The sequence below is a fragment of the Pseudonaja textilis genome, chromosome 3 (assembly GCF_049901715.1).
Source record: "Pseudonaja textilis isolate UNSWEBS1 chromosome 3, rPseTex1.2, whole genome shotgun sequence".
NCBI classification, from domain to species: Eukaryota; Metazoa; Chordata; class Lepidosauria; order Squamata; family Elapidae; genus Pseudonaja; species Pseudonaja textilis.
In genome coordinates, this window is record NC_141992.1 from 144,247,902 (window position 1) to 144,274,723 (window position 26,822).

Below are 26,822 nucleotides of genomic sequence, written 5' to 3' on the forward strand. Positions count from 1 at the left end.
ATCTATGTATCGATTAATCTTTATACAAATTATGCCAGTCAATATAACATCACTTAGCCTCATCTCATGTTCTAATTAGCATTCTACTTCTGTGTTTTAGCCTTGCAGTTAAGATCTCCTTAAATACCACAACATTTGGCATTATTGTGAAGCCTTTTACAAGTTTCTCATGTTTTCATATAGCATCAGTTTTCTGTGTGCTGCTATCACAATTCATCCTCCCAATCTTCTGTAAATTCAGCAAATTTAAGACTTGAGGACTAGAAACTCCTGGAGGATTGCAGAAGGCTACTCAGTAATGCTGTAAAATTATCAGAACACATGTAAGCATTTTTCAACCCCCCCTTTTTTTTGTTTTCATGGTACTAAAGGTACTATGAAATGGGAGACACCTCCCTTCCCATCAGTAAAAACCTAACAATTCCATATAAACAATATATAGTTTTCTTTTTTTACCAAGTAGAGCTACCAAATCAGACATGGGCTCATGGATGATGCCACCTGCACTTCCTGAATGAAGATCTTTTTCACCGCCTTCTACCTAAATTAAATAAAGACAACATTTTAAGTCATCATACCAGATAAAATCAACATTTAAATGAATTTTGAATTTATAGTACTGTTTTTTTATGGGTGCTTGCACCAAGATTAATTGTAAAAAAAAAGATTTGGCTTTTGTCTATTAGCAAAAATTCCTCTAATATTCAAACCTTCTGCTGTCTTTATCAGAATTATTGTTTATGTCTGTAAATAAAGTATATAAAATAAAAGACATGCATATATCTATGTTTATTGCACTAATCAAAACACTATTCTGGAGTATATTCCTAGAGATCAAGAGATCACCTGGTGAAAGGTGATCATGAGTCAAGGAGACAATCCATCCAGAAATGTTTGGAAATGGAAATCCTGCTTAAGGATTCTCAGCAAAAGAAACATACATCAGACCAGAATAGATTTCAGTTTTCCACAGAACTAATGAAAAGCCATCCAGGATGGAGGGTCCTTATAGTTTATGTGAGAAAATGAGAAAATAGCCCAGGTTTATACAATGGATGCTAGCTACAATCCCTGTTAAGAGCTACTATTGTAATGAGCCGAGAATACAGGTAGCTGTCAATTCAAGAATTCCATTTGCCCATCATTACTTGGTAGCCAGGGTAGAATGGTACATAAAAGAAATTGATTCTGATTGAAGGAAGCACAATTTGAAATTTCTGTCAGGTATTATAAAGCAATCTTGAGCTAGTCACTTCATCTATCTTAAAAGAGCGTGAAAATAAAATGAGGTAGCTCAATAAACTCCAGCTCTCTTTACATGGAGTGTAGGAAACAAGCATGATAAATAAGCATGTGAGAAATAGTAAAGGAAATACAAATTTATGATTAAGAGCTTAGAGCTGGTAATTAATTCTTAAACCTGCAATCTTATATTTGTTAAGAAGAAAAACAGAAAAGGTTCAGAGTGTGAAGATGTCCTGTATGGAAGCAGTAGGGAAAAAGTTCTATTAGTAGAACTCAAGCTTTGCAGTAAGTCAGCATGGGTTTCTGGTTCCCAATTACCTAACAATGATTGCAGTTAAAAAGCAGTAGCCGTACCCCTAAACTGGGTTGCTGAAGAATAAAGAAAATTAGGGCTAAACATTTCTATGAAATACTGATAAACTCGATCCTGGTATAGTTTACAAATAACTTATCTTAGTACATGCTCACAGTTTCCAGGTTTTAGGGTTCCTCCATTTAATTGAACCATCCTTTTTCAGATAATCTGATTAGTGGATTTTAGGATTGTAGTTCATCTGTTACTTATTAGTAAACTAATTTTATATACTTGCTCCATGGTGTTGAAGGATGTTATCCCTCATCATGAGCTGTGGTGGCGCAGTGGTTAGAATTCAGTATTGCAGGCTGACTCTGCCTATGCCAGGAGTTCGATCCTGACCAGCTCAAAGTTGACTCAGCCTTCCATCATTCTGAGGTGGGTAAAATGAGGACCCAAAATTGTTGAGGGCAATATGCTGAATCTGGAAACCACTTAAAGAGGACTGTAAAGCACTGTGAAATGGTATATAAGTCTAAATGCTATTGCTATTGTACTCTCAGTTACAACTCTGAATTTGACTGAAATTTTGTGAGAGCTGAGACTTTCTCAGGTTGCTCCTAAAATTTTCTGAGCTTAATTCAATTTTCTAAACACAGCTCAGACTATATCCATTCTTAATCTATACAATTTTCCATAATATGTTGCTCTCCATACATATCACAAAATTCTCCTCAAAAATTGAAATTATAATTATTGCAATCCTATTTATTTTGGGGGCATCAAATTGAGGAAATTACCCTAGAGATAATAAAATTTGCATCTTATCAGCTTCCAAAAAAAACCAAAGCCCTTTCCAAGAGTAAAAGAATATTTTAGTCACAAATAATTCTGTTTTACCCTTTTACCTCCACTGAGAAGCAGGCATTTCCCCTAGCTCCATATGTAAGAGCTGGTTTTTTTCTAGAAAGCCAGGAATTATCTGAAATCACAATATAGTCAACACTGGAAAAAAATCTTTCATTTTCTTTTTCAACCAATTTCTCCAGTCCAATGGATCCTGCTTCTTCCATTCCTTCAATAAGAAACTTGATGTTTACTGGTAAATCCTGGTAAAAAAAATAAATTCCCTTTTAAATGACCATTAAAAAAAAAAAGAACTCTCCATTTAATGTCAGACAGAATTATAATGTATAATCTGATGTTCACTTCATTGCAATGTGGCTCGGATTAGCCTCAACAAAGAGCTTAGTGATTCGCCTCAATAAAGATCTTTGTGGCATTGAGATAAAGCATTTTTTGTTCTCTGGTGTAAAAACAAACAAGATTTCTCTCAATAAATCAGGTGCCTTTGAAATCAACCTTTCTTGAACGTACGCACAGAAACACACACACACACACACACGCACACACACGCACACACATATTTTAAGATCAAACCAACATTTGGGGTCAAATTGATTTCATTATTCAAAGTGTACATACAAATTAGCTCTTGGCTGATTCAAACAGCCCTAGAAATTAGGTTCTTAAGGGCTGCAGATTTCCTACCCATTTTAACTAGAGAGATCAAAGCTTGAATGGAGTATAATTGACTAAAAGGAAGTGCTCTGTGGACTAGTCTCTCTGAAAAATCACAGAGGAAAGAAAGGGAAATCAGAAGCCTGGAATATTACTGTCATAAGCATGATCACCTGCTGTATCAACTGCATATGTTTCTAGGTCTTGTTGACTTATCAACTATTTATGAATGAGACCACTACAAAATCTGCTTTAAAAAGAATCTGGTCCTCTTGAGTTTGCCAATATACTGAAAGAATGACTCCCAACTCATTCTCTCCTATTTTTGATTAACTGTGTAGGAAATTGACCATCTCATTCTGAGTTATTCTCCTTGATGCTTCCTTTCCTATTTCATACAACACTGGCGAGCCAGACTACATGATGACTTCCTCCCTATGTACTGCTCTTCTTTGAAAGGTATCTTTGGACTCTCCCACCTGGGTATGTTCTCCAGAATCTAAGATGTGAATTAGAAAATTCCACTTCTAACCCATGCATTGTTGAACTATGAAATACACTGCCACCAGATGTGTTGATGGCCATTGGTTTAGAAGTAACTGGCACTTTTTATTTCACCCCCATACTAGGTGAGCTGCATTGGCTAAACTTGACTTCTGAGTGCAGTTTAAGCTCATTGTTATCTAAAAAGGCCTTCATGGCATAGGGGCTAGTTATTTGAAGGACTGCCTATCTCCAATTGTCTTTGCCCATCTAGTGTATTCAGGCAGACTGGATGTGCTGCAGGTCCTCTCAAGTGCTGTCATCTTATGGGACAAAGGAAGCAAGCCTTCTTCTGTCACAGCCCCTGCTCTCTGGGACAATATCTCCCAGACATACATTGGGTTTCTGCTCTTCAAATGCTCCTTAAGACCTGGTTCTGCCCTCAGGCCTGAGGTTAATGTGTTAGTAAACCGCATATCATATCGTATAATATCATATTTTAAGCATTATAGCTGTTTTTGTCTGGGCTATTATGCTTCTGTTTTTAAGTTGTATGTTGTGAGCCATGCAGAATCTTTTGGAATGGAGTGGTTATGTTCCGACCAAGGCTTCCTGAGACAGTATCACATGCTGTTCCCAAAACCCCCTTTTTAAAATTATTTCAATGGCTGTGAATTATAAGCATTCACAGCCCATAGTGGGTCCCAAACAGTTTATGAATAATCAACTGAAGTCTACCACAGTCTTTCGGGATAAGGCTGATAAGCACCCATCTTTATCTTCCTTGAAATGCTGCCAATGATTAAATTGTCAATTAGCTGTACAAGGCCAAACGGAGCACAAAGTCAACACAGAGCTTCAGATTTTAAACTGACCAGAATGAACTAAGTTGCTTCCTGCAAAGACTCATGTTCCTTTGCTCCTCCTTTATGTCTTATGGGAGGAGCCAATCATCTCTAAGCCTTACTCCTGAGTCACTCCATTTGTCTTAACTGTTCTTGCCTTCTAGCAACTCTGTGCAAGCGCGCACTGGGAACAGGTTCTCTCTGTTCCTCTGCCTTGCTGATGATTCTGGAGGTCCAGAGTCAGCACATAACTCTCAGATGGTCCTGGCTCCATCTCTGTGTTAGATGGAGATCCCTCATCCAAGCCCTCCCCAGAGTCCAGAACAGGCCCATGTCCCATCCCCCCCGCAGGCCAGAGGCAGACCACAACAGGATATAATAAATCTAAAGAATGATAATAGCAACTAGACACAATGGGCTACCAAGGGCTAACCATAAAGCTCTTTCAGAATCCAAGGATAAGTCCTTGAAATACCAGTTACTTGGGAAAAAGCACACAAGAGAACAATTGCATTTGTTTTGCACATGATGTTCCATGAAGCCTATGGCTGGCTCCTATGTGATGAAGAATTCCAGACCAGATAAACCTTTAGCCTCTCAGGTGAGTGTTGAATCACTCCTCCTTGATATTTCCCCAATTTAAACTGCCTTTTCTAATTGCTTGTTTTAATATTGCTAAAAACATTTAAAACTCTTCTTTTTCTACAAGGCCATTTTTTACTTACTATTTTTAGTGCTTTGAATGCATTCACAGCATTTATCCAGGCTAAGACAGGTCCTTTGTTATCACTTGCTCCACGCCCATACAGATTTCCTTAGGATAAAGGAAACTGATATTAAAATGTGAAAATTTTAATTATGCTAAAAACAGAAGATCTCTCTCTCCCTCTCCCTCTCCTCTCTCCCTCCCTCCCTGCCTGCCTTTGCCCAAGTATGATATATGCATTAGCTGCATCCTTTTTTAGATATCCTTACCTGTTTTGAGCTGAGAAGCAGATTTGGAGTGTTGAGAAGGGACATCTTACTAAATGGTACTGAGAGAGGACTTGCCTTCTCACAAAATTACTAAGTGGAATATCCAGCCAGTTACAAAGCTTACATCTACCCTAAAGTTTCTTTCATCTAATTTCTGCTTCCAAATAGAAATGCTACAATGCAGCTGTCTATGATTTCTAAAAAAACTCTTAGGATCTATTTGAGACCTCAGACATTCTTGAAATAGAGATGATGTTAATGGATGGCACCATACGCGGCAGTATGCTCTTTCGCTCTTTTCGTCTCTCCATCATATGCAATGATACCACATGCAACAAGGCTGAAAACCTACAGATTCAGGATTCTGTGCACATTCAGTGTCTTTGGTCCAGTGGTGGGATTCAATTTTTTTTTACTACCAGTATAATGCGTAAGAGAAATATATTTAAACTGTACATTTTTCATGTGGTCAAGAAGAAAATTATTTAAAATAATTTAAAATAAAAGGCATTAAGAGTTGTTAATCTAATCCTACATAGCTTCTTCTCTGGTAATATCACACTACTAACTAGAGCATACAAAACATTTGCTAGACCTATACTTGAATACAGCTCATCAGTCTGGAACCCATATCATGTATTTAACACAATTGAAAAAGTCCAGAAATATTTCACAAGAAGAGTTTTCCGCTCCTCTACTCATTGCAGAATACCTTATGCCACCAGACTTGAAACTCTAGACTTAGAAAACCTCGAACTACGCTGCCTTTGGTCCAATCTAAATATAGTATATAAAATCATACATTGCAATGTCCTAACTGCAAATGAATACTTCAGCTTCAATCATAACAATACAAGAGCACACAATAGATACAAACTCAAGGTTAACTGCACCATACTTGACTGCAGAAAATAGGACTTCAGCAACAGAGTGGTCAATGTTTGGAATACTCTACCTGACTCTGTGGTTTCTTCCCCAAACCCCAAAAACTTTAACCTCAAACTGTATACTATTGACGTCACCCACTTCCTAAGAGGCCTGAAGGGGGCGTGCATAAGCGCACCAATCGTGCCTACCATCCCTATCCTATTGTTTTTTATTTTTCTTACAAGTATCTATCTCATGTATTCAAAACTATATTTATTTTTATACCTGTATCTTGTAAGCGATTGACAAATCAAATAAATACTAAATACTAAAATAGAAATGAATTCAAACTGACCATTTTAAAGGCTCAGACTACATTGTATGCACTGGATTTCAAATAATAGAAGGGTAATTGTAATATGTAATATGACCAACAGGGAAAAATTTAAAGGCACAATTATATTTCTACATTTAATGCATTCAGGTTATTTTTGTGTAGCTCCCATACATTTTTAAGAGCATAGTTCCCAGCATACCACTCAGACATGCATATCCTTAGGCCAGAACAAACTGCTCATGCTTGATATAATCCATTAAGATATTTTCAGCCAATGAAATATTAGGGCTTCACTGCAAGAAAATATTTATGTTCAGTCTCAGTTGAGATTGCCATAGTTCTTCTATGAGAAAAACTGCTTTAATCAGAGTCTTTCATTTATATCCAGTAAAAGCCTAGACAGTTCTAAATTCAGTCACTATAAAATAATATTTATCATTGCAAAAGGTTCCATTTTTTTTATTTTCATTGTGGGCATAATGGAAGGTAGGAAAAATAAAAAGAATACTTCATACCTGTATCAAAGTTAGCCTCAGTAATTCTCTTAACAGTTTTCCTCTCAAATCAGTGAGCCATATTGTGATACAAGCCTATGTGCCATCAGATCCACATACAAAAGGAGCACAGCGTGCAGCATAGCTGTGCAACCCTTATATCATCATCCTGTTAAAAGCAGCATGTTGACACAGTTTCTGATATTCCATCTACAGCAAAAACTTTTCCTCACTGATAAGAAGACTATCTCCACACCCCGTATCAGCTATAAAGCACAAAGATAATCTCAAATATGCAATGATTATCTCCCTAAAGTGTACAAAGCTATTTTCTTCCCCAGCATTAACTGAATGTTGCATATCATACACAGTCTTTGTCAAAAGTGTCAATTCAATGGCAACTCTTCAGCAACTTTAGCAAGTCAAGGATAGCATGTATAGAGATAATGTGAATAATTTACTCAATATCTTCTATTGATAACTCTGCTCTTTGTTTAAGAGACTGTTAATCTGAACTCAGCAAATATATTTTTTCTCTTGAACCTTGTTTCAGGTGGGAGGCAATTAGCTAAGTGCTGGGCCTTGCCTATTCCTAAAATGTATTTCCTATAAATAGACCTCCTTTCGGTCAACGTTACAAGATCTCATTTGATATAGACTGCATTCTTCCACGAGAGAGATCTTTGAAAACATACATGCAACAGACACCCAGATTTGAAGGACTAGGACAGAAAGATACAAACTTCAGAAGAGCATCCAGGGCCAGAAGTAAGCAGCTGGAGACTAGATGAGAAGCTTAGCCAGATGTTTGTCAAGCATGCCTTCATGCAAGATAAAGCTTATATATCCCAGTCTTTATTTCAGATTTAGGTATGACAGGCAGACATATTCACCTCTGTAAATAATTTAGTAAGCCATTACCAAGATAAGGCTAGCCCAGAGATTGTAAAGAACCTCATCAGGGAAACAAAGGTGCGGGGGAGCATCTCCTACTAGCATGGCATCTAGGTAGAAAGAGAGGATGGAAGTTACTTCTTCAACAGTGATGGGATTCAAAAACTTTTACCACGAGTTTGGAGTGTGTGGCTTGGTGGGTGCGCTTTGCGTGCGTGCACACTTTGCATGCAAGCATGTGCCAAACACAGACTTTGCGCAGGCGCAGAGGTGTTCCAACTCACCTCCTGTAAGGAGACTGTACTCTACCGGTTGCTTCAGCAGCTGCCACGCAGCACTTTTCTATGCCACGCAAAGTAGCTGCGCTTCAAAAGCAGAAGATAAAGGTGAGTATGGGAGCCCTGGTGGGTGGGCCCAACACCAGAGCGGCGGAGAGAACCAGTTTGGTTGTCACTGCTCATCGCTGCTACCGGGCCAAACTAGTAGCATACCACCATTGTTCTTCAAACCTTAGAGTGTTGAAATAAGTGAGTGAGCATGGTGGTGCAATGGTTAGAATGCAGTAGTCCATGCTAATTCTGCTTGCTGCTGGCTGCCAGCAGTTTGGCAGCTTGAGTCTCACAGGCTCAAAGATGACTCAACTTTCCATCCTTCCAAGGTCACTGAGGACCCAGATTGTTGGAGGCAATATGCTGACTCTATAAATCACTTGGAGAGGGTTATAAAGCACTGTGAAGTGGTATATAAGTCTAAGTGTTTTGCTATTGCTATTAAATATCTAGAAGTAAAACAAAAAAAGCCAGTAGGCCTGTGGAAATTGACTTCCTGAAACAGATTGCAAATAATGAGCCTCTGCAGGAGACTGTAAATAAAAGATTGCAGTTGATAAGGTCCTGTATAGGTAGTCCTCAAGTTATGACAAGTTCAGCAACTGTTCAAAGTATAGTGGTGAAGAAGAAGGACTTACAATGGGTCCACAAAATTCTATCCACAGCATCCCTGTAACCACATTACTGAAATCTGGACAATTTCCAATGTACCCTGCCAGCTTCCAACAAGTAAAGTCAATGGGGAAGCCAGCAGGAAATTGGAAATCATAATCACATAAGGTCCTCACTTAACAATCTGCACAGTTGTCATTTAATTACAACAACCGGGACCACTGGAATTTCCATTAATAAGAGACATAACATCATGACTGTGTTACTTAGAAACCAAGTTCCTAATTGCAACTGCTGTTATAATCCAAGGACTACCTGTACATATAAACAGTGGGGGGAAATGGACACCGCTGTAGCAGCTGAGATTTTGTGTGAAAATGGGAGTATATTAAGCAAAGGAGATTACATCTGAGTCAAGAGGGTAGGCAATTGCCTAAAAGGCTCTGCATACTTAGATTCAGATTTATAGCCAATAGCAAGACCAATTTGATAGGCTATAGTGATGCATATTGAACAGAAAAAAATGAATATTTTTAAGTCTACAAGCAGACAGCTCTTCCTATATAAGGGTGGAATGGGCAAGCAAATAATAATATTTTGTCCAATCTTCCGCCAAGGTAAATAGGTATCTGCAGCATAAGCATGCCAGGAGGTTATGTGGCTACATAAACTGTTAATGGACTTAAGGATAGGTGAGCCAATGCCTACAGAGTTCCTTGAGAACAACCAAGGAAGCTTCAATTCTTCTATAAAGATGAAACAATAAAATATAAAGATTCAGAGATGTCCCACAGGACTCATTCCATGGGACTGAAATACTGCCCACAAAAAAGACGCTGACAGATACACTTTCTAAGCCCTCATTCTGAAGTCGTCACAAATGCCTTTGAAAGGGGATGGGAGTTGTGGATTGGTATATAAGCCAATAGGAAATGGCGCTAGAGCTGTGAATCCAAAGCGACTGATTTTTCAGTATTTCATAACCTCTTAACTATAAAGAAGTAGTGAAGCACAGATAGGGAGCTCAGTGTACCCTCCTTGTTTAGCCATTCTAACTATCCTTGACTAATGTTTGCTAAAGTGAAATCTCTTCTTTCTGCCTTTCTTCCAGCACCCAGTCATAGAATACATGCTTTTGGATTTCCTCCTGGTTGGATCTACTAGCTAGGTGCTAAGTCATGTCTCATCATCATCATTCTAGCCATTGTCTATCCACTGCAGGATGAAGGCCTCTTCTGCATGTTTCCAATCAATATGGTCCAGTCCAGCGATTCTTAGCACCCTCTGCCTTCAGGCAGGTTTTTCAATTGCCGTGGGTAGTTATTGTAGAGCCTCCAGGGAATAAGGGCTGTTTTTGAGGCTACATTGACATGTTGAAGGAATAGACCATAATCTGCCACGCTGGTCCAGTGCAGGTTGGCAGATGTGATTGGTATTAGTCTGGGGTATCCAGACCTTGGGTGAGCCTTTTGGACATATATATGTCCGATGACATAGCCCACAATTTCATTTACTCACACAAGCCCCTTCACCTCATCATGGCCCTGATCATAGAAGGGGCTCCGATCACAGAAGGGGAAGTCTTGCCCATTTCCCATTAAGTATTTCCTATTAATAAATCTAATTTGTTATAGTTATAATATAATAATTATATAGTTATAGTTATGATACTAATTATTGTTCAGATCAGATTCCATTCTTAGGAAAGCTCACATCTATACAGAGAATGGTACAGTCCTCCAACAGTCCTAACATATTGGGAAGTGTAGGTTAAGTCTTCTTATAAGAAGTCATCATATTCCTTTCGGATTCTGCATGGTACATTCTTAAAATACACACTGTATTCTTAAAAAAAGAAAAAAATTATAAATGTATATAATTAAAACAACATTCCATTCCAATTCAATTCTATCATTAATATTAATATTCATTAAAGTCTTAACATCTTTAGCATTACTTTTCAATTAAATATCATACTTCTATGGGAACAATTATAAGCTTTCCATAGTTAATTCCCCCCCTTCACTTATATTTTATAAAACATTAACTAATTAAAATGTTCCCATTCCTTCCTAATTCAATTTTCTCATTTATTTTATTTCACTTATTTTATTCACAAACATTTCACTAAATTACACTAACTATTTTATCCCTCATTTTAATCATACGTTGTTTCCAATTTTCTAGAGTTATTTCTATCACTAGTATAAAAATACAATCTTATGTACCTTTACAGAATCCCTTTTTCAGTTAGATTTTCACCCATTATCTCTAAATAAGTCCTGTTTCTCTATTTCTTGCTCCGATCCTTTGTAACTTCTTTTCCTGTCCTTCTTCCCTCTCTTCTCTCTCCCCTTTTTACCCCCTTGTCTCTCTACCTCTATTTCTTTCTTCTGTATTCCCCTTTTCTGTTGCTTTCCAGTATTATACTTATTTTTTGAATTATTTTTCTTTTTAAGTCTTAAATACTCCATTCTCTTTCCTCCCGTTCCTATTTCTTCCCCACATAGAATTACTTGTTCATTAAAGATGGCTTCTTCTTTGTCCCAGTCTTCTTGTTTTGCAGTCTTTTCTTGTTGTTTCTCATAGTTCCAAATCTCCATTTCTAAGAACTGAAAGACGAAGCCAAAAGAACCCTTCCCTTCTTGTGCATCTTCTTTGTACTTTTTAACTTCCATTTTCAATTCATCCAGAAGTGGTGCCATTGTATAAATTTTTAAACAACCACCCAATTGATTTTAGTCATTCAAATATAATAACCCAAAATCCAAAGATCACCAAATAATCCAGATACACTCAAGCTGTTTCTTTTTTGCTCTTTTTTTTCACTTTCTCTTCCTGGGGTTACTATTTAGTTGCAAAGTTTCAGTTAAAATGTATCTTTTAGAAGTCTTGTTGAAGTTTTATTTTAGATTCTTTTTAATTCCAGGCAGTCTCCTCCCTCTTCCAGATCCTGCCCTTATTGTTTTTCTCTCCCTTCCTGCTTATGAAAAAGAAAGTTTTTAATGTCCAGAAATTTTTATTATCCCTTTGGCATTTTGTTTTATTTTCAGCTTAATTGCCTGTTGATGTCAAAGTGGATTTTTCTGATTTCTTATTTAAGTCTCTTAGTTGTCAGTATAGGGAAGGAGAAGGAAAAAAAAGGCAAACCTTTCCCTTTTCACATTCCTTCGCTGCTTCCGACTCTTCTTTGGGAGCGATGTTATTTTTTGTAAGTTTAAATTCCAGGGTACCTTGGTTGTTGCTTTTACAATTTAACCCGGTCAGCCAAAACTTTCACTTCTTATCTTCCTCCTGCACATTCTTTTCCAGTAAAATTCTTCTTTGTGGTAGCCATTTCTGACCACCATTGCAACCGCCTTCGGGAAAGGGAGTAATGGCCAGCTGAGGAGGAGAGATGCAGCTCTCCTCAACCCTGCTGGCAGTCTCCCCGCTCTTCACCACCTCTACAAGGTGGCTTAGCCCTGAAACCAGCCGGCTTGGGGCACTCCAGCGGCGAGCCCAGACAGAAACCACGCACTATCGCGGATTTCTGTCTGTCACCGAAGCCCTTCAAACTGGAAGTCCGAATGGAAGTTATGTATTATATTGAATGTTACAACTTTAGGGAAAAGATATAAAGGTGTCATATTCCAATCAGTAACTACAGGAGAAATTTTGTTTAATGAGAAAAGATAATATATAATTGAAACAGGACAGACAAAAAATATAAATACAATGATTTGAATTGAGATGGGATAATTAAAATAAAATTGAGAAAATTAAAAGAGGGGAGAAGCTATGCAGAAAATGTAAAATAGTAATAAGATATGGAATAGAATATAAAAATGAGCATGAACCTGAATTTGTGTCTGTACCAAGAAATGTAACCCGGGATTATGCTGCTTTCAAAAAAGATGTTTTGTTTGTATTTTTTTTTCTCTTTGTGAAAACTCAAATAAAATTTACAAAAAAAAGAAAGAAGTCATCATATTCCTCTTTTAAACAGAATATTCTTCTTCTTCCATTTAACAAACTTAAATGAATTTTCTTGAAAAGAATGGCTATGAATGATTACAGTAGGTCTTGATTAGCTATAGACATTCCAATGACTTGGTTCTTTATTCAATGTCTTTCTATGGCTGTATTTGTTTATCTATGTTGATAAGTGACCAATATTATTGTAGCTAGGTATTCTCAGACAGCAAAACAATATGTGTGACATGGTAGAGCTTTCATATTTTAGATGCCAGTATGCCCTGCTCAATGAGCATTCCAATATTTGAAGCATGCATCCTGACATTTTTGGGAGTAAGTTATGAAAGGGATTATTATTTTATAAAGTTAAAGCTAATTTAAAAATTCTCCTTTCTATTTAACTATGGGATGACAATTCAACTTTTGCCCCATTATGTTGAGGCTGAGATTGTGTAGGAAATATAATTTGAAAATGGCAATATTGATTTTGCTATTAAAAAGTCTACATTCTTTTCTGTTAATTTAAATAAGATTGATGTTGATACGACCATATCTTTCTCTCTATGTATAATAACTATCTTTGCAATTTTTATCATACAAAACTATTAAAAATGTAAATTTTTTAATGGGCCCTTTATTTTTTTAAAGGGATACTAATTGGATAATACACACATACCATCAATTTCTGTTAAACCGAAAGGATGGGTTTTCCATCCATCTTGACTTTTAGCTGGCATCACATCCACATGTCCATAAAAACATACAGTTGGCTTCTGTGTATCATCTCCCAAGTTTGCCAGAATGATTGGAGGTAATGGAATATTCTTACCATCAGACAGCTGTAGGAATATGAATTACATGAAAATCCCAGTCTGGTTAATGACAATGGAAGCACTTATACACCCAAATATTCGTAAAATGGGAACTACTGTTAGATATAAGGATATTTTGAATGAAAGCGGGGGCGGCTCAAAACTAAACAAGAACTGAATGAACAAGGGGTTGAAATGCATTGGTATTCATATATGCAAATACAATCAAGATACAAAAAAGATATTAAAGCTGAAGGTATTTATAAGGAGTTGAAAGAATTGGATAAAATATTAACAGGAACAGAAGACAAGTTGATAAAAAACTGTATTGTTATTTACTAGGTGTTAAATTAGATGAAAAACAAGTAAAGGAAACAATGATAGCATGGGCAAAAAATTTGGGGTATACCATAGTTAGATAAATGGCAGAAGTTATGAGAAAGGAATTATAAATTAACAATATTGACAGCCTATAAAGAAATTTGTATAAGATGTTTTACAGATGGCACTTTGCACCAGCAAAACTGGCAAAGATGCTCAAAGATAAATCAGCCAAATGCTGGAAGTGTCATCAAACACCTGGAACATATTACCATCAGAGGTGGTATTCAGCAGGTTCTGACCAGTTCGGGAGAACCAGAAGCGCAAATTTGAAGTAGTTCAGAGAACCATCAAATACCACCTCTGACTGGAGATTTTACAGTATCTTTCCCGTGCCACGCCCACCAAGCCACGCCCACAGAACTGGTAGTAAAAAAATTTGAATCCCACCACTGATTACCATATGTGGTGGACCTGTGGAACATAGATTTGAAACCTGAAATATTTTTATTAGGGATGGTACCTGAAGGTTACAGTAAAGAAAAAGCATATTTAATTATTAATGTATTAATAGCAGCTAGAATTGTATTTGCTCAGAACTGGAAAAGTGATAAGATACCGGCAGAGGGGAAAGTATTTGAGAAAATATTTGAATGTGCAGAGATGAATAGATTAACACTGTCAATTAAAGAAAAAGAAGAAATGGAATATTAAATGGTATGGGATTTATTTTATCAATGGTTGGGAAATAAAACAAATTAAAATGGAATAGATGAATATATAGAGAAATAAGTTAAGATTGTTTAAAAAATAATAGATATAAGAAATCATAGTTATAATGAAAATGTGATCATTGTTATATTGGCAAGAAAAGTATTAATTATAATTGTTAGCACAAGACATATGTACCCAGTCAACACACTGTTGAAATGAAAGATGGAATTACTGTAAATATAAAATAAAAAATTTTAATTCAAAAAAAGACAGCTGTAGGAATATATTGCAACACAATTAATGATAATTCAGTGAGTCTCTTAAGAAAGTAATAAGCAACAATTCCCTTCCTGGTGATATATACTTGAAATATTTTTGTTAGATACTAGCTAGCTAGCTAGTTATGTATGTATCTATCTATTATCTAGTTATGTATCTATCTAGCTGTCTATCATCTATGTACAGTATGTAACATTTATCTATCCATCTATCTATCTATCATCTATATATGTATCATCTAGCTAGCTAGCTAGCTATCACATTTCTTCTACCAGATTTTTTGCTGCCATCTTGCAATTTGTGTAGAATCCCTAGATTTTCTGTAACCCAAATTTGATAAGTCTACATTGATTCCATTGCACGAGCAGACATTCCCTCTATTTGTGCACAGTACTCTTTTGATGGAAGCAAGGATCAGTACCTGTTGAATGCCCGTATCATTGAGTGTCACAGTAGCTCCTAAGTCTTCAAGACTGTCTGCAGCTATTTTGACCATTTCTATGACTTTTGCTCGTAGACGTGGCTGTTGAGAATCACTCTCTACAGCCACCCATTCCTTAAGTTTCTGAAAGGAAAGCCAGAGATAAAACTCATATTATCATAGGAGTGTCAAACAGTTATCTATAAGTTCATTGTTGTGAATCAGATCAAGAGAGGAAAATAAATATCTGTGGATTATGGTTCCATTTTATCTAGATATAGATTCTTGCAGAACCTGCTTCTTCCTACAACCATGTCACATTTGCCTAGCTATATATACTGTACCTTCTGTAATAATACTAGTTCTCCTAGTGAATCAAACATATTATTCAATTCTTATCTAAAATGAGGATTTCTGCATATATACACTATCATTTATGCATTATCAATGAAATATCTATGAAATGTGGTAACCCTAATAGAATCTTGTCAAAAGCTTTGTATATTTTCTCACGCACAGTTTAATTAGAACATACTATGCATCATGTTTTGTGTTTTTAAATATCTATAATGTAACTAAAATACATAAGTCTTGTTTTGTTGTCTTATCTCATCCTGTCTATAGGTGGGTTAAGTCACCCTATTGAGAAGGAGAAGAGTTGAGAGACAGTATCTTGCCTATAGTTCATAGCAAAGGAGCGCCTTCCTGATTCATAGTTCTCATTATACTGTTGTAGCCATTCTGACGCACCAGCTCTTAGAAATACATTAAGTTTCCCCAGGAAAGCTCATTAAAAATGACAGCACTTGGCAAGGCTTTACATAGGCAATCCATCTTTGTAAATTCTATTTCCTTCTAATTACTTCTAAGGGACTTGTCACCATGCAATCTGCTTTTTAAAAAAGAAGAAGAATCAGAGAGGAATAACAGCAACAATAAGAATGTCCACCCACACAATCTTCTTGTCCTAAAATTTTGTTTGGAGTGGATAATTGCATTCACTCTGCATTGTGAGATAACTTTTCTCTTGGTTTTGCAGAAATGCCCATCAGCACAATGAATACAAGTCCCATTATCTTACTTTGGAGGGCCAAAATCAAAGTAGCAAGTTAGTTCTGATTCTTTATTCACAACTCTGAAATGCTTTATTGTCTACCAAGAGCTTGGGAAGAATCTAATATTAATAACAAAAGATGTGCTAAGAATTCTGAACAAAACCTGGTTCCTCTCCCCATTTTCCCTGCTCATATTCTGGTATTTTGGACTGGTTCTTCTCCCATTGGGGAAGCTTTCAGTTCTGAGCCATAACTTAGAATTTGATTGACTAAGAACCAATAAACTGAGCTCCCATCCAAACAAGATGGGTTAGTTTCTCTGAGTAATCATGATAGTCTTTTTCTGAATAGTGGGCAGAACTTAGTGTTTGTTTTCTCTCTGAGAGAAGACATCATGATATCCTTGGAGTAAGAGCAGTGAAAATGTTTCAGACCAGGTCTATTTGTTTTGCATCTAGGAAATGCTGGGGAAGTTTCCTTTAATGTTTCAGTGTGGGGGGATAGTTTTGCTTTTAAGAGGTTTAAATGTATCCTTTGCAAAGTTTTAAATGCTCATTTTACCTCTTAACAATCTCCAACCATGTCCCCTAGTCATATTATTTTGCTCCAGTGGGTTGTTGGGACAATAAATGGCCCACAGGCTACAAATTGCCCATCCATGATCAAAATAATTGAACTGACAATTGTGATATACCACTCAACCCAACTTGATCAATAAAGGCACAAATTACCTCAGTGCTTACAGCTAGTTTTCTAATCTGCTTCTAAACAGTTTGCTTGAACAGCTATTTATGCTCATTTGGAATTGTTACTCATACCTTACCTCTATTGAGGGTTGTTTGTTGAAAGGCCTTAAATGTCAAGTCTTCAAAACAGTCCCACCAGTGATGTAGCTTAAAATGCGACTTTAAAATATCTTCTTCCATATTTATCTACCTAAGGCTTACATTGTGCAAAGAGACATGGCAAGTGTCCACAAGAGGTGATTTTTCAACGTGGCGTTCAACTTTGCAATGCCCTTTGTAGAGAAACTTGATCAATGTTCTTAAGGTCAGGCAATGATCTTTTGATTGTCCGGGATATTATAATGGTTTTACATTGCCACCCTGTTTAATACTGCTCCTGGATTTACTTTGACTTTGTCATTTTTACCTTGCTTCTAGTTTTCTCTGAGGTTTACTATATATTGTTCTTACAATTGCTTAAAGTTTTTGAGTACTGGGTTTGAACAAGGTTGGAGAAACTCCCATAAGTCCATCCTCACCTGGATGACTTTTTACTACTCATTGTCTCTCACCCCACTCACTCTCATGACACTGTTATAGTGAAGGTGCAGTTTGAAGAGATTAGCATGCTTATCATCAGTGGGAAAAACTTAGGATATGAATCTAATAAATGTATATGTATACTACCCTTTTGCTTGTTATAAAAAAAGCAAAAAGTAGAATGTACTAGCAATCAACGAAACACCTTTGGATAAAGTATGAAACCATTGAAATTCCTTTATTGATCCGGATAGTGAAGATACTGCATCAGGAATCTGATCTCCCAATCAATATTAATACCCTTTCCACTGTAGTCCAAATTATGGTAGCAATCTGTGGCCTTTGGTATGCTAATAACCTTAATCTAATTAACTCTTAACTCCAAGTTAAGACAGACAGACTTGGGTTACATTTAGTTAGCAAAACTAAAATCACCGCATTTCTACCTGAACAAATTCATCCTGATGTTCATCAATGTAGTTGAAAAGCTGCTCCTCCAGGGATAAGGCATTGGAAAATAAGGAATTGGCCACTCCAAAAGGCAGCATGATAAGGGAGATATAGAATATCTGCAGGTTACAAAGACAGGTTCAGCATCTTAAAAAAAGATCTTCAGAGTTATACAAGATGAAATGATTGTTTAGTGTTTTATAGCCCATCATTTGTAAGTAATAAATAGACTGAGAAAGTGAAAAAGAAATTTTTGCATAAAATGGGATTTAGAAAAGTAAATCAAACCACCAAATAGATTTAATAATATTTAAACATAATGACACCTTGCAACAGTATTGTTGCACCAGTTGTGGAATTTCCCTCGTGATGATGAACCTTTGGGGCTCAGTACGTCAAAAATTCAGAAAATTCCTAAATTGACTTTGCTGTTGGGTTACATGCACATATCCAAACAAAAGGGAAATAATGCTCTATCACACATACACCACACACACACACACACACACACACACACACACACACACACACACACATAATCCAGACCACTCTAAACAGTGGCATTCAGTGGGAAGCACTGAGCCTCAGTTGGATGCAGAGACCCAGGCCTTGATTTCAGTCCTAATGTCACTGCTGCCACTCAACGAGGCCACCTTATGCTGTCCCTTACACAGGAGCCTTGGAGAACAGTGCAATTGCCTCATGGCCCAACGCTTCCATGCTGGCTCCTGCAGGCTGGTATCAATGGAAAGGGCTTATTAAAGGTTCTGCTCTCCAACTGTTAATTATTAAAAGTCCCTGGAGTGGATGAGATTGAATCATCTCCCCTTGGCTTTTCTGATCAGTCTATATGCTAGAATTCACTACTAGATCCTGTCATGCTAGTGTACCAGGGTGGGTTATTTCAACATTTATTGAGGCATAGATCTAAATAAACAAAAATTGGAAAAAGGTTTTCACATCACAACAGATCCCATCCTAACTACAATTCCTTGTATACTCTTCAGATACAGGTTTCATCGCTGGAAATATACAGATTTAGCTGTAAAAAAGCTGCTTATTACAGAATAAAACTAACTACTATCTAGTTAGCATCGGTTTCTGCATTACCTAGCATCCTTTAGATGCAGAGAGAAGAATGAGAATGGAAATACAGGACCAATTAACAAAGAAATTTACCACATATTGCTGCCAGCACATTTGATTACAGTCCAAGTGCCAGTTTAGCTGAGGATAATTGTGCAAGATTTCCATCTTACTGGAGAGGGCATACAACCAGACAGGCAAAAAAGATCAGAGGCCTGAATTGCAATAAATTTTCTTTATCTAGCAGAAGAAGATGAAATACTTACTTTCTTATTCATATTGTATGTGTGTGTGTCTCTTATAATATTACAAAACTATACAAGTCAGCTTTTGATCCATAAGTCATGAATGCACACTACCCAACGAGACACTCTTACAACAGTTAAGGTTCATTAACTGCTGCCTACCATAAATGTTATCCACCCTATCCCTGAGTTGACAAAAAATAACATTGGCATGACATATACCCATTGCTGATCGCTATGCCAGCTCTATCACTTTTGTTTGCAATTACTGCCAGTCCTGACTTCCATCCAAGATAATGGTGACATAGTCTAATAAATTTTGCACACTTTGGGACTGCCCTTGGAGGGTGAGAGAAAATGAGGAAATTACTGTTTTAATCCAGCCACAGCTAAAACTGATTAAATCCTGTTCTCCTCATAGGCTGTAAACAAGGTGAAGGCAACATCATGGGGACAAAGGATGCTATTGGGGCATATTTAGGAGGTGGTGAACAGCAGGTCAGGACATCAGCAACAATTTAACCTATTTGGAAAGAGAACTAGCAAATAAATGCTAAATGCAGATCCCAAAATAATAGCTGAGGCTTAGGTTTGTGGTGTTTGCAGGTGGCAGACACATTATCAATCAAACAACGTTGAACAGTCTCTTCTCCTTTTTAGCCTACTTGCTATGAGAAATCGCAAGAAAAGGGTAGGGCTTTACAAATGGGAAGTAGCATTCAGAGACCTCATCCTACCTAATGTGACACAGAGCACTGTTCATTATGGCAAACTGGCACACTGCAGCCAAAAACAGTCCTTGAATGCAGGATTTGGGCTGACAAAATCTCTAAGCAAGAAGAGATTGCAAATTTACTCATATATACAGGTGAAACTCGAAAAATTAGAATATCGTGCAAAAGTTCATTTATTTCAGTAATGTAGCTTAAAAGGTGAACCTAATATATGAGATAGACTCATTAGATGCAAAGCAAGATAGTTCAAACCGTGATGTTTAGTTTACTTTATTGTCATTGCACCTTGTACAACAAAATTAAACACCATCTTCAGTGCACATCATGACCATGACCATGAAAATAAACACAAACACACACCCTTCACCCTTCACACATTGAACCGGAGGTATGACACCACACCAACACTGCACTATACAGCAGAATTCAATAGAGTTACTGCCATGGAATAGAATCTGTTATTCAGTCCTTGTTTTTATTATTCTGTACCGTCTGACAGATGGTAATTCAAAAAAAGGGTTCCCAGGATGAGAAGGATCTTTGAGAATGTTTTGAGCTTTCTTAAGGCAGTGGGAACTATAAAGCTTTTAAGTGTCATAATTGCGATGATTATGGCTTACAGCTCATGAAAACCCCAAATCCACAATCTCAGAAAGTTAGAATATTGTGAAAAGGTTCAATATTATAGGCTCAAAGTGTCCCATTCTAATCAGCTAATTAAGCCATAACACCTGCAAAGGGTTCCTGAGCCTTTAAATGGTGTCTCAGTCTGGCTCAGTAGGAATCACAATCATGGGAAAGATTGCTGACCTGACAGTTGTGCAGAAAACCATAATTGACAAAAGGTAATTGCAAAAGAAGTTGGATGTTCCCAAAGTGCTGTATCAAAGCACATTAATAGAAAGTTATGTAGAAGGGAAAGGTGTGGAAGAAAAAGGTGCACAAGCATCATGGATGACCGCAGCCTGAAGAGGAAAAGGCCATTCAAAAGTGTTGGGGACTTTCACAAGGAGTGGATTGAGGCTGGAGTCAGTGCATCAAGAGCCACCACACACAGACGGATCCTGGACATGGGCTTCAAATGTCGTATTCCTCTTGTCAAGCTGCTCCTGAATAACAAACAATGTCAGAAGCATCTTACCTGGGCTAAAGAAAAACAGAACTGGTCTGTTGCTCAGTGGTCCAAAGTCCTCTTTTCGGATGAGAGCAACTTTTGCATCTCATTTGGAAACCAAGGACCCAGAGTCTGGAGGAAGAATGGAGAGGCACACACTGCAAGATGCTTGAAGTCCAGTGTGAAGTTTCCACAGTCTGTGTTGATTTGGGGAGCCATGTCATCTGCTGGTGTTGGTCCACTGTGCTTCATTAAGTCCAGGGTCAACGTAGCCATCTACCAGGAAATTTTGGAGCACTTCATGCTTCCTTCTGCAGACGAGCTTTATGGGGATGCTGACTTCATTTTCCAGCAGACTTGGCACCTGCCCACACTGCCAAAAGCACCAAAACCTGGTTCAATGACCATGGGATTACTGTGCTTAATTGGCCAGCAAACTTGCCTGACCTGAACCCCATAGAGAATCTATGGGGCATTGCCAAAAGAAAGATGAGAGACAGGAGACCAAACAATGAAGAAGAGCTGAAGGCCGCTACTGAAGCATCCTGGTCTTCCATAACACCTCAGCAGTGCCACAGGCTGATAGCTTCCATGCCACGCCGCATTGAGGCAGTAATTGCTGCAAAAGGGGCCCAAACCAAGTACTGAGTACATATGCATGCTTATACTTTTCAGAGGTCCGATATTGTTCTATGTACAATCCTTGTTTTATTGATTGCATGTAATATTCTAATTTTCTGAGATTGTGGATGTGGGGTTTTCATGAGCTGTAAGCCATAATATCACAATTATGACAAATCATGGCTTGAACTATCTTGCTTTGCATGTAATGAGTCTATCTCATATATTAGTTTCACCTTTTAAGTTGCATTACTGAAATAAATGAACTTTTGCACGATATTCTAATTTTTAAGTTTCACCTGTACTTTGCAAGCTTTTTATTTTTGTTAGCAGACAACAGGAACTGCATTGTGAGATTGGCTGGGAGTTGTGAGATTTCATTCTTCTATGTGGACTTTATGTTCAACCAAGGCTCATTTCATAATCACTCTGGATTTTTTTTCCCTTTGGCTGATTTTTTTTTAACTGAGTGCCTTCAAACTGGCATATCTTATTGAAATCACTAGGCAAATCCCCTTCAATCCTTTAAAAATGTCCAACTACAAGTTTAAGAATTTGTAATAATTTTTATAGCAAAAAGATGAATATTATTGCCTTTTGAAAGTTTTAAATGGATTAAGGGCTCAAGTGGATTTGATTTAAGACTTTGAAGATGATTCAAAGGATCCATTCTCCAGAGAAAATCTTCTCGTTGTTACTTTGAAAGTAATAAGATGACTTTGAAGGTTGAACACTAGAGGACACCAGATGGCTACCTTAAAATAAATGTTTGATGAAAGTCTTTGAGCTATTTAACTTTACAGTAGAATCAGAAGGTGTTTCTGAAGAGGCACAAGCTCCACTGAGTAACACACACACACACACACACACAAACACAGGATTTACAAAAAGGATTGGCTGGTGTTGCATTGGAATTACAAAAGGGATTTGACAAAGATGACAAGAATTCTGAGACAAAGAATAAGAAAGCAGGTGTTAGAATTTTCTTTGAGGAATTTAAAGATTATTTGGAGAAAGAATAAGATTAAAATAGTGAGTTGTTATTTCTGGTGATGTCTAGAGCTTTTATGATTGGGATGGATGATGATGGTTATTTCTGGTAATGTTTGTTGAGTATTTGAAAAGAGGAAGCAGGATCTGTTTAAATAGAAAGGAAGGATTAAATTGGCTGTAATAAATACAATTTGTAATGTTTATGCTATTTTTGATCATCTTAATGGACTTGCTGTTTAATATGGAACTGTGGGATTTTAGAGACAAGCTTATAGAGAATAGGAGATGTTTTATGTATACAATATAATTATTTAAAAATGACTCATCTGGCAATTATTAGCCACTAATAATGTTAATAGTAAATGATAATACAATGCTTGTGGAGGACTCAGTTGCTTTCCCTAAATGTGTTTCAGTCCATTTCACAGGTTCCATTTTTTTAAAATTATGGCTCAACAAATTACCTTATCTTTTATTTATTTATTTGATTTATCAAACTTCTTGACCACATATCTCCCTTGTAGGGTGGCTCTGGATATTTTAATTACAATTTAATTAATAAAACATTAAAAACTAAACAATTTAGGATTACTTTTTTTTTAAAGTACTTTATAAAATTACCAAAAAATGGAAAGTTCCAAGATGGGAAGATTTGGAGTTGTTAATACAGGCAGCGGGCGTCTTATGGGACCAACGATGCAAGGTTACAAAGCCAGGGTTTGACCTCTTTGAAGAAAGCCAAGTTAATCAGGTCATTGAAGTCTTACAGGAACTCATGGCTACTCCAGACACCTCACCCTAACCCTGTCTGAGACTGACCCCACCCCAAAAACCTTGCAGTACTGAAATGCTTCCACACAGCCACCCTCAAACCCGGACTTCCCTGGCCACTTCCATCAGTTCAGCCAGGGTGCCAGCTAAAGATGATGGAAACTGTGTCTGGCGGTCTGGGGAAGGTCAGGCCGAGAGAGGCTCATGCTAGCCCATCTCGACTGGCTCTCTCTCCCCTGGAGGTGGCAATGCCAGGGCGAAACAGAAAGGTGGAGAAAAAGGGCGAGGTGGACCAATGGAGGACTTCGGCTGCCAAACTGGAGAGCAAGCGGGGCCGCTGAGGTGGGCGACCTTCGAGCCCCCACATGGTCTCTCCGTCGTGCTGGCATTTCTCAACGGGACTTCCAAGGAAGAAGGCGAAGGAAGCCCCTCGGAGAAATACTCGGAGGGAGGAGGAGCCGAATACTTACAAGGCGCCGGGCAAGGGTCTACTCAAGAGGGCAATCTCCTCGGCGGCCACTCCGCCCTCCCACGCCGCCAAACTCTTTAAGAGCAGCCGGCTAGCCGGGCAACTGTCAAGCGACTTCTGCGGCTCCACGATGGCTCGCTGACTCGCCGGCCTGCGATTGGCTCCTGTCTTCTCCGGCTGAGCAACACTTCAAGCGGCCGTGAGGAGGCTGACTTTTTATTGAGGCTTCGGCGGCGGGAGGGAGGAGTAGCTGGTGCAAGGCGCGGACAGGGAGGAGCGAGGTGGCCCACCGACTTCAAACGAGCCCCTGGGGTCGGTCTCTGGCGCGTTTGTCGAGCGCTTCCCCCCGAGGCCGATTTCCCAGCCCCCTTGCCCAGTTCCTGTCTGCATTGTCTTGGGACCTTTGGGACACGCTGGATGGCGGTCGGGAGACATTTTGCCCCAAAACCTATGGGGAGCCCGACTGGACCGTTCATTGAACGATGCGGTGAATTCCCTTAGAATAAAAAAAAAAAAGCAGCGTTTTCTGATTGGCTTTGCCGTTAGACCCGGATTCCAGTGGGATGTGTTTGATTTTGGCATATTGTGAACCAAGCCGATCGTAGTTTATTCCACAGGGAAATCATTGCTTAAAATAATGGGTGAACCAGGTTCTCTCCGCTTTGGGAAAAATCTGTCCATTCCATACCATTTATGATATGATCAGCACATCAATGCTGTAAGATTCCAGCTAAACCCACCAAGGCCCAGGAATTGTTGTTGCTTCCACTACCTTTTTGATAGTTGTTTGGGAGTGGAATTTTTACATTTTGGCTCAAAAACTCAGGCCTAGCTTCACCCTTGTCTGAAGCTTACATACAATGGAAGGAAATGCTCTTTTTGTGAAATGCATTGAAAGTTACTGACATATATGGCAAGTGGAGGCATGTATTCACCTTGGGCTAATCTCAAACTGGGAAGCATTTGATGGCTCAAAGGTTAAAGATGTTGAGCTAGTTAGCTGAAGAACTGACAGTCCAGGTTTGAGCTCTGCACAACAAGGTGCCCAGCTCCTGCCCATCTACAAGTTCGAAAGCATGCAAATTCAAGTAGATTAATAGGTAACACTTCGGTGGGTAGGTAAGAGCATTCTGTGTGCTGTTGGCATGTAGCCATGCTGGCCACATGACAACAGAGATTGACTTGGGACAATGCTGGCTCCCTCAGCCAAGAAACAGAAATGAGCACCATTCCCTCCATTCGGACAGAACTGGTAGGAAACCTATATCTTTAATCTCAAATTAAGCTATGCGGTTGATCTGGTTGATAGTTGGATGCGAGGCCATCAGGAAACTCCCATGACAGACTACTTCTGCATTGTTGCCCAGGCATGCAAGTGTACCCAGAATTTAATTACCCAGAATTTAGTACCCAGAAGTTACCCAGAATTTAGCTGGATGCAAGAGACTCCTTGCCACCAGTTTCTGTACAAAAGTCTGATGCAGCTTTTAGCATCATGGTTGCCATGAGGAAGAAAATGATGGTTTCCTGCTCTAAAACAAACTATGATCTTTTCTCTGTTCTAGCACGTCATGCTAAGTAAGAAGCCCAAAGTGCACTGGCTTAGCATGGTACAGGAAGCGATGAATTAAATTATGTAATGTTCTGACTTGTGGGTCAGATTTATCTGACTAGCAGGCTGCAAAGCATAAGGCCTTTGTAATTCCCTAACAATGTCTCAAAATGAGACTAGAAAATGAAATTTCCCAGTTAGATGAAGAAAGGAGAGGAATGCTGGAGAACAGGTACCCTTTCTTGCTGAAAACATGGAAAGTTATATTTGGTATATTCCAACATTTTAACATTACAATCTCTACCAAAGCATTCAGGTAGCTTGCCAATTTGCCTTATCTTAAGTTGTAAAGATGAATGTACTTCTCTCTTCAGATAGATAAAGCAGAGCAAGACACAGAAAAGCAATACTAGTTAGATCCGTACAAAGGCAATTTGACCCATTGTGGTTTAATAAACTACAGTGATATGAATCATCTGTATGCAGAGCTGAAAAAATAAACTGGCAAATCACGTTGGATATATACACATGCACCAAGCTATCAAAATATATACCCTATTACAATTTAGCCTGATGTGTAAATCCTGTCTTTACTTTGGGCAACGGTCATCTGTATTAAGCACATAGAAATAAAATTGGTACAAATTTCCAAAATAATAGTTCTAAGTAGTTATAGTGGTTCTAATAGTAGAACTAAGCACACACTTATGGGACAGATGTATTAGGCTATATTAGTCAAAAACCAGAAGCGAACCTTGGTTCACTTTTAACTTTTAATAAAGCCCCTTAGTTGGAAAAGGTGCTACCAAATGCCTTCTGATTAAAGCAGCTAGTCCATCTGGAAATCATTTGAAAGTGTACATCTCTATCCTTTGTAGTATCATTACAATCAATAGACAATTTGAAGGTGGCTTACCATGACAAAAATTCTGACAGCAAATAAGGTTCCTTCTTGTCCTATCCAACCTAGAAAGCACTGCTCATTCAAGATCCTTTCTGTAGTTTGCAGCTCTTTTTATAAAAGCACCCCTCCTCCCCATTGTAGCTTTGTGTTTTTAATATGATG

The 26,822-nt window shown here is 38.0% G+C and overlaps 1 protein-coding gene across 2 annotated transcripts in view; it reads right to left on the reverse strand.

The window, feature by feature from the left end:
• CNDP1 (carnosine dipeptidase 1) overlaps positions 1–26,807 on the reverse strand; it is a 39,257-nt gene extending 12,450 nt beyond the window's left edge. Inside the window, exons 1-7 of one of the 2 annotated variants that reach the window (XM_026699458.2) lie at positions 26,673–26,807; positions 18,168–18,290; positions 15,402–15,545; positions 13,531–13,693; positions 5,115–5,203; positions 2,449–2,649; positions 457–541 (exon numbers count right to left, since the gene is read on the reverse strand). In XM_026699458.2, coding sequence (XP_026555243.1) covers positions 457–541; positions 2,449–2,649; positions 5,115–5,203; positions 13,531–13,693; positions 15,402–15,545; positions 18,168–18,290; positions 26,673–26,675 — 808 coding nt within the window. In that variant the 5' untranslated portion in view covers positions 26,676–26,807. Of the gene's footprint in view, positions 1–456; positions 542–2,448; positions 2,650–5,114; positions 5,204–13,530; positions 13,694–15,401; positions 15,546–18,167; positions 18,291–24,205; positions 24,404–26,672 lie in introns of those variants that run through there. The other variant, XM_026699459.2, reaches the window with a different exon arrangement.
• Positions 26,808–26,822: the final 15 nt, after the last annotated feature.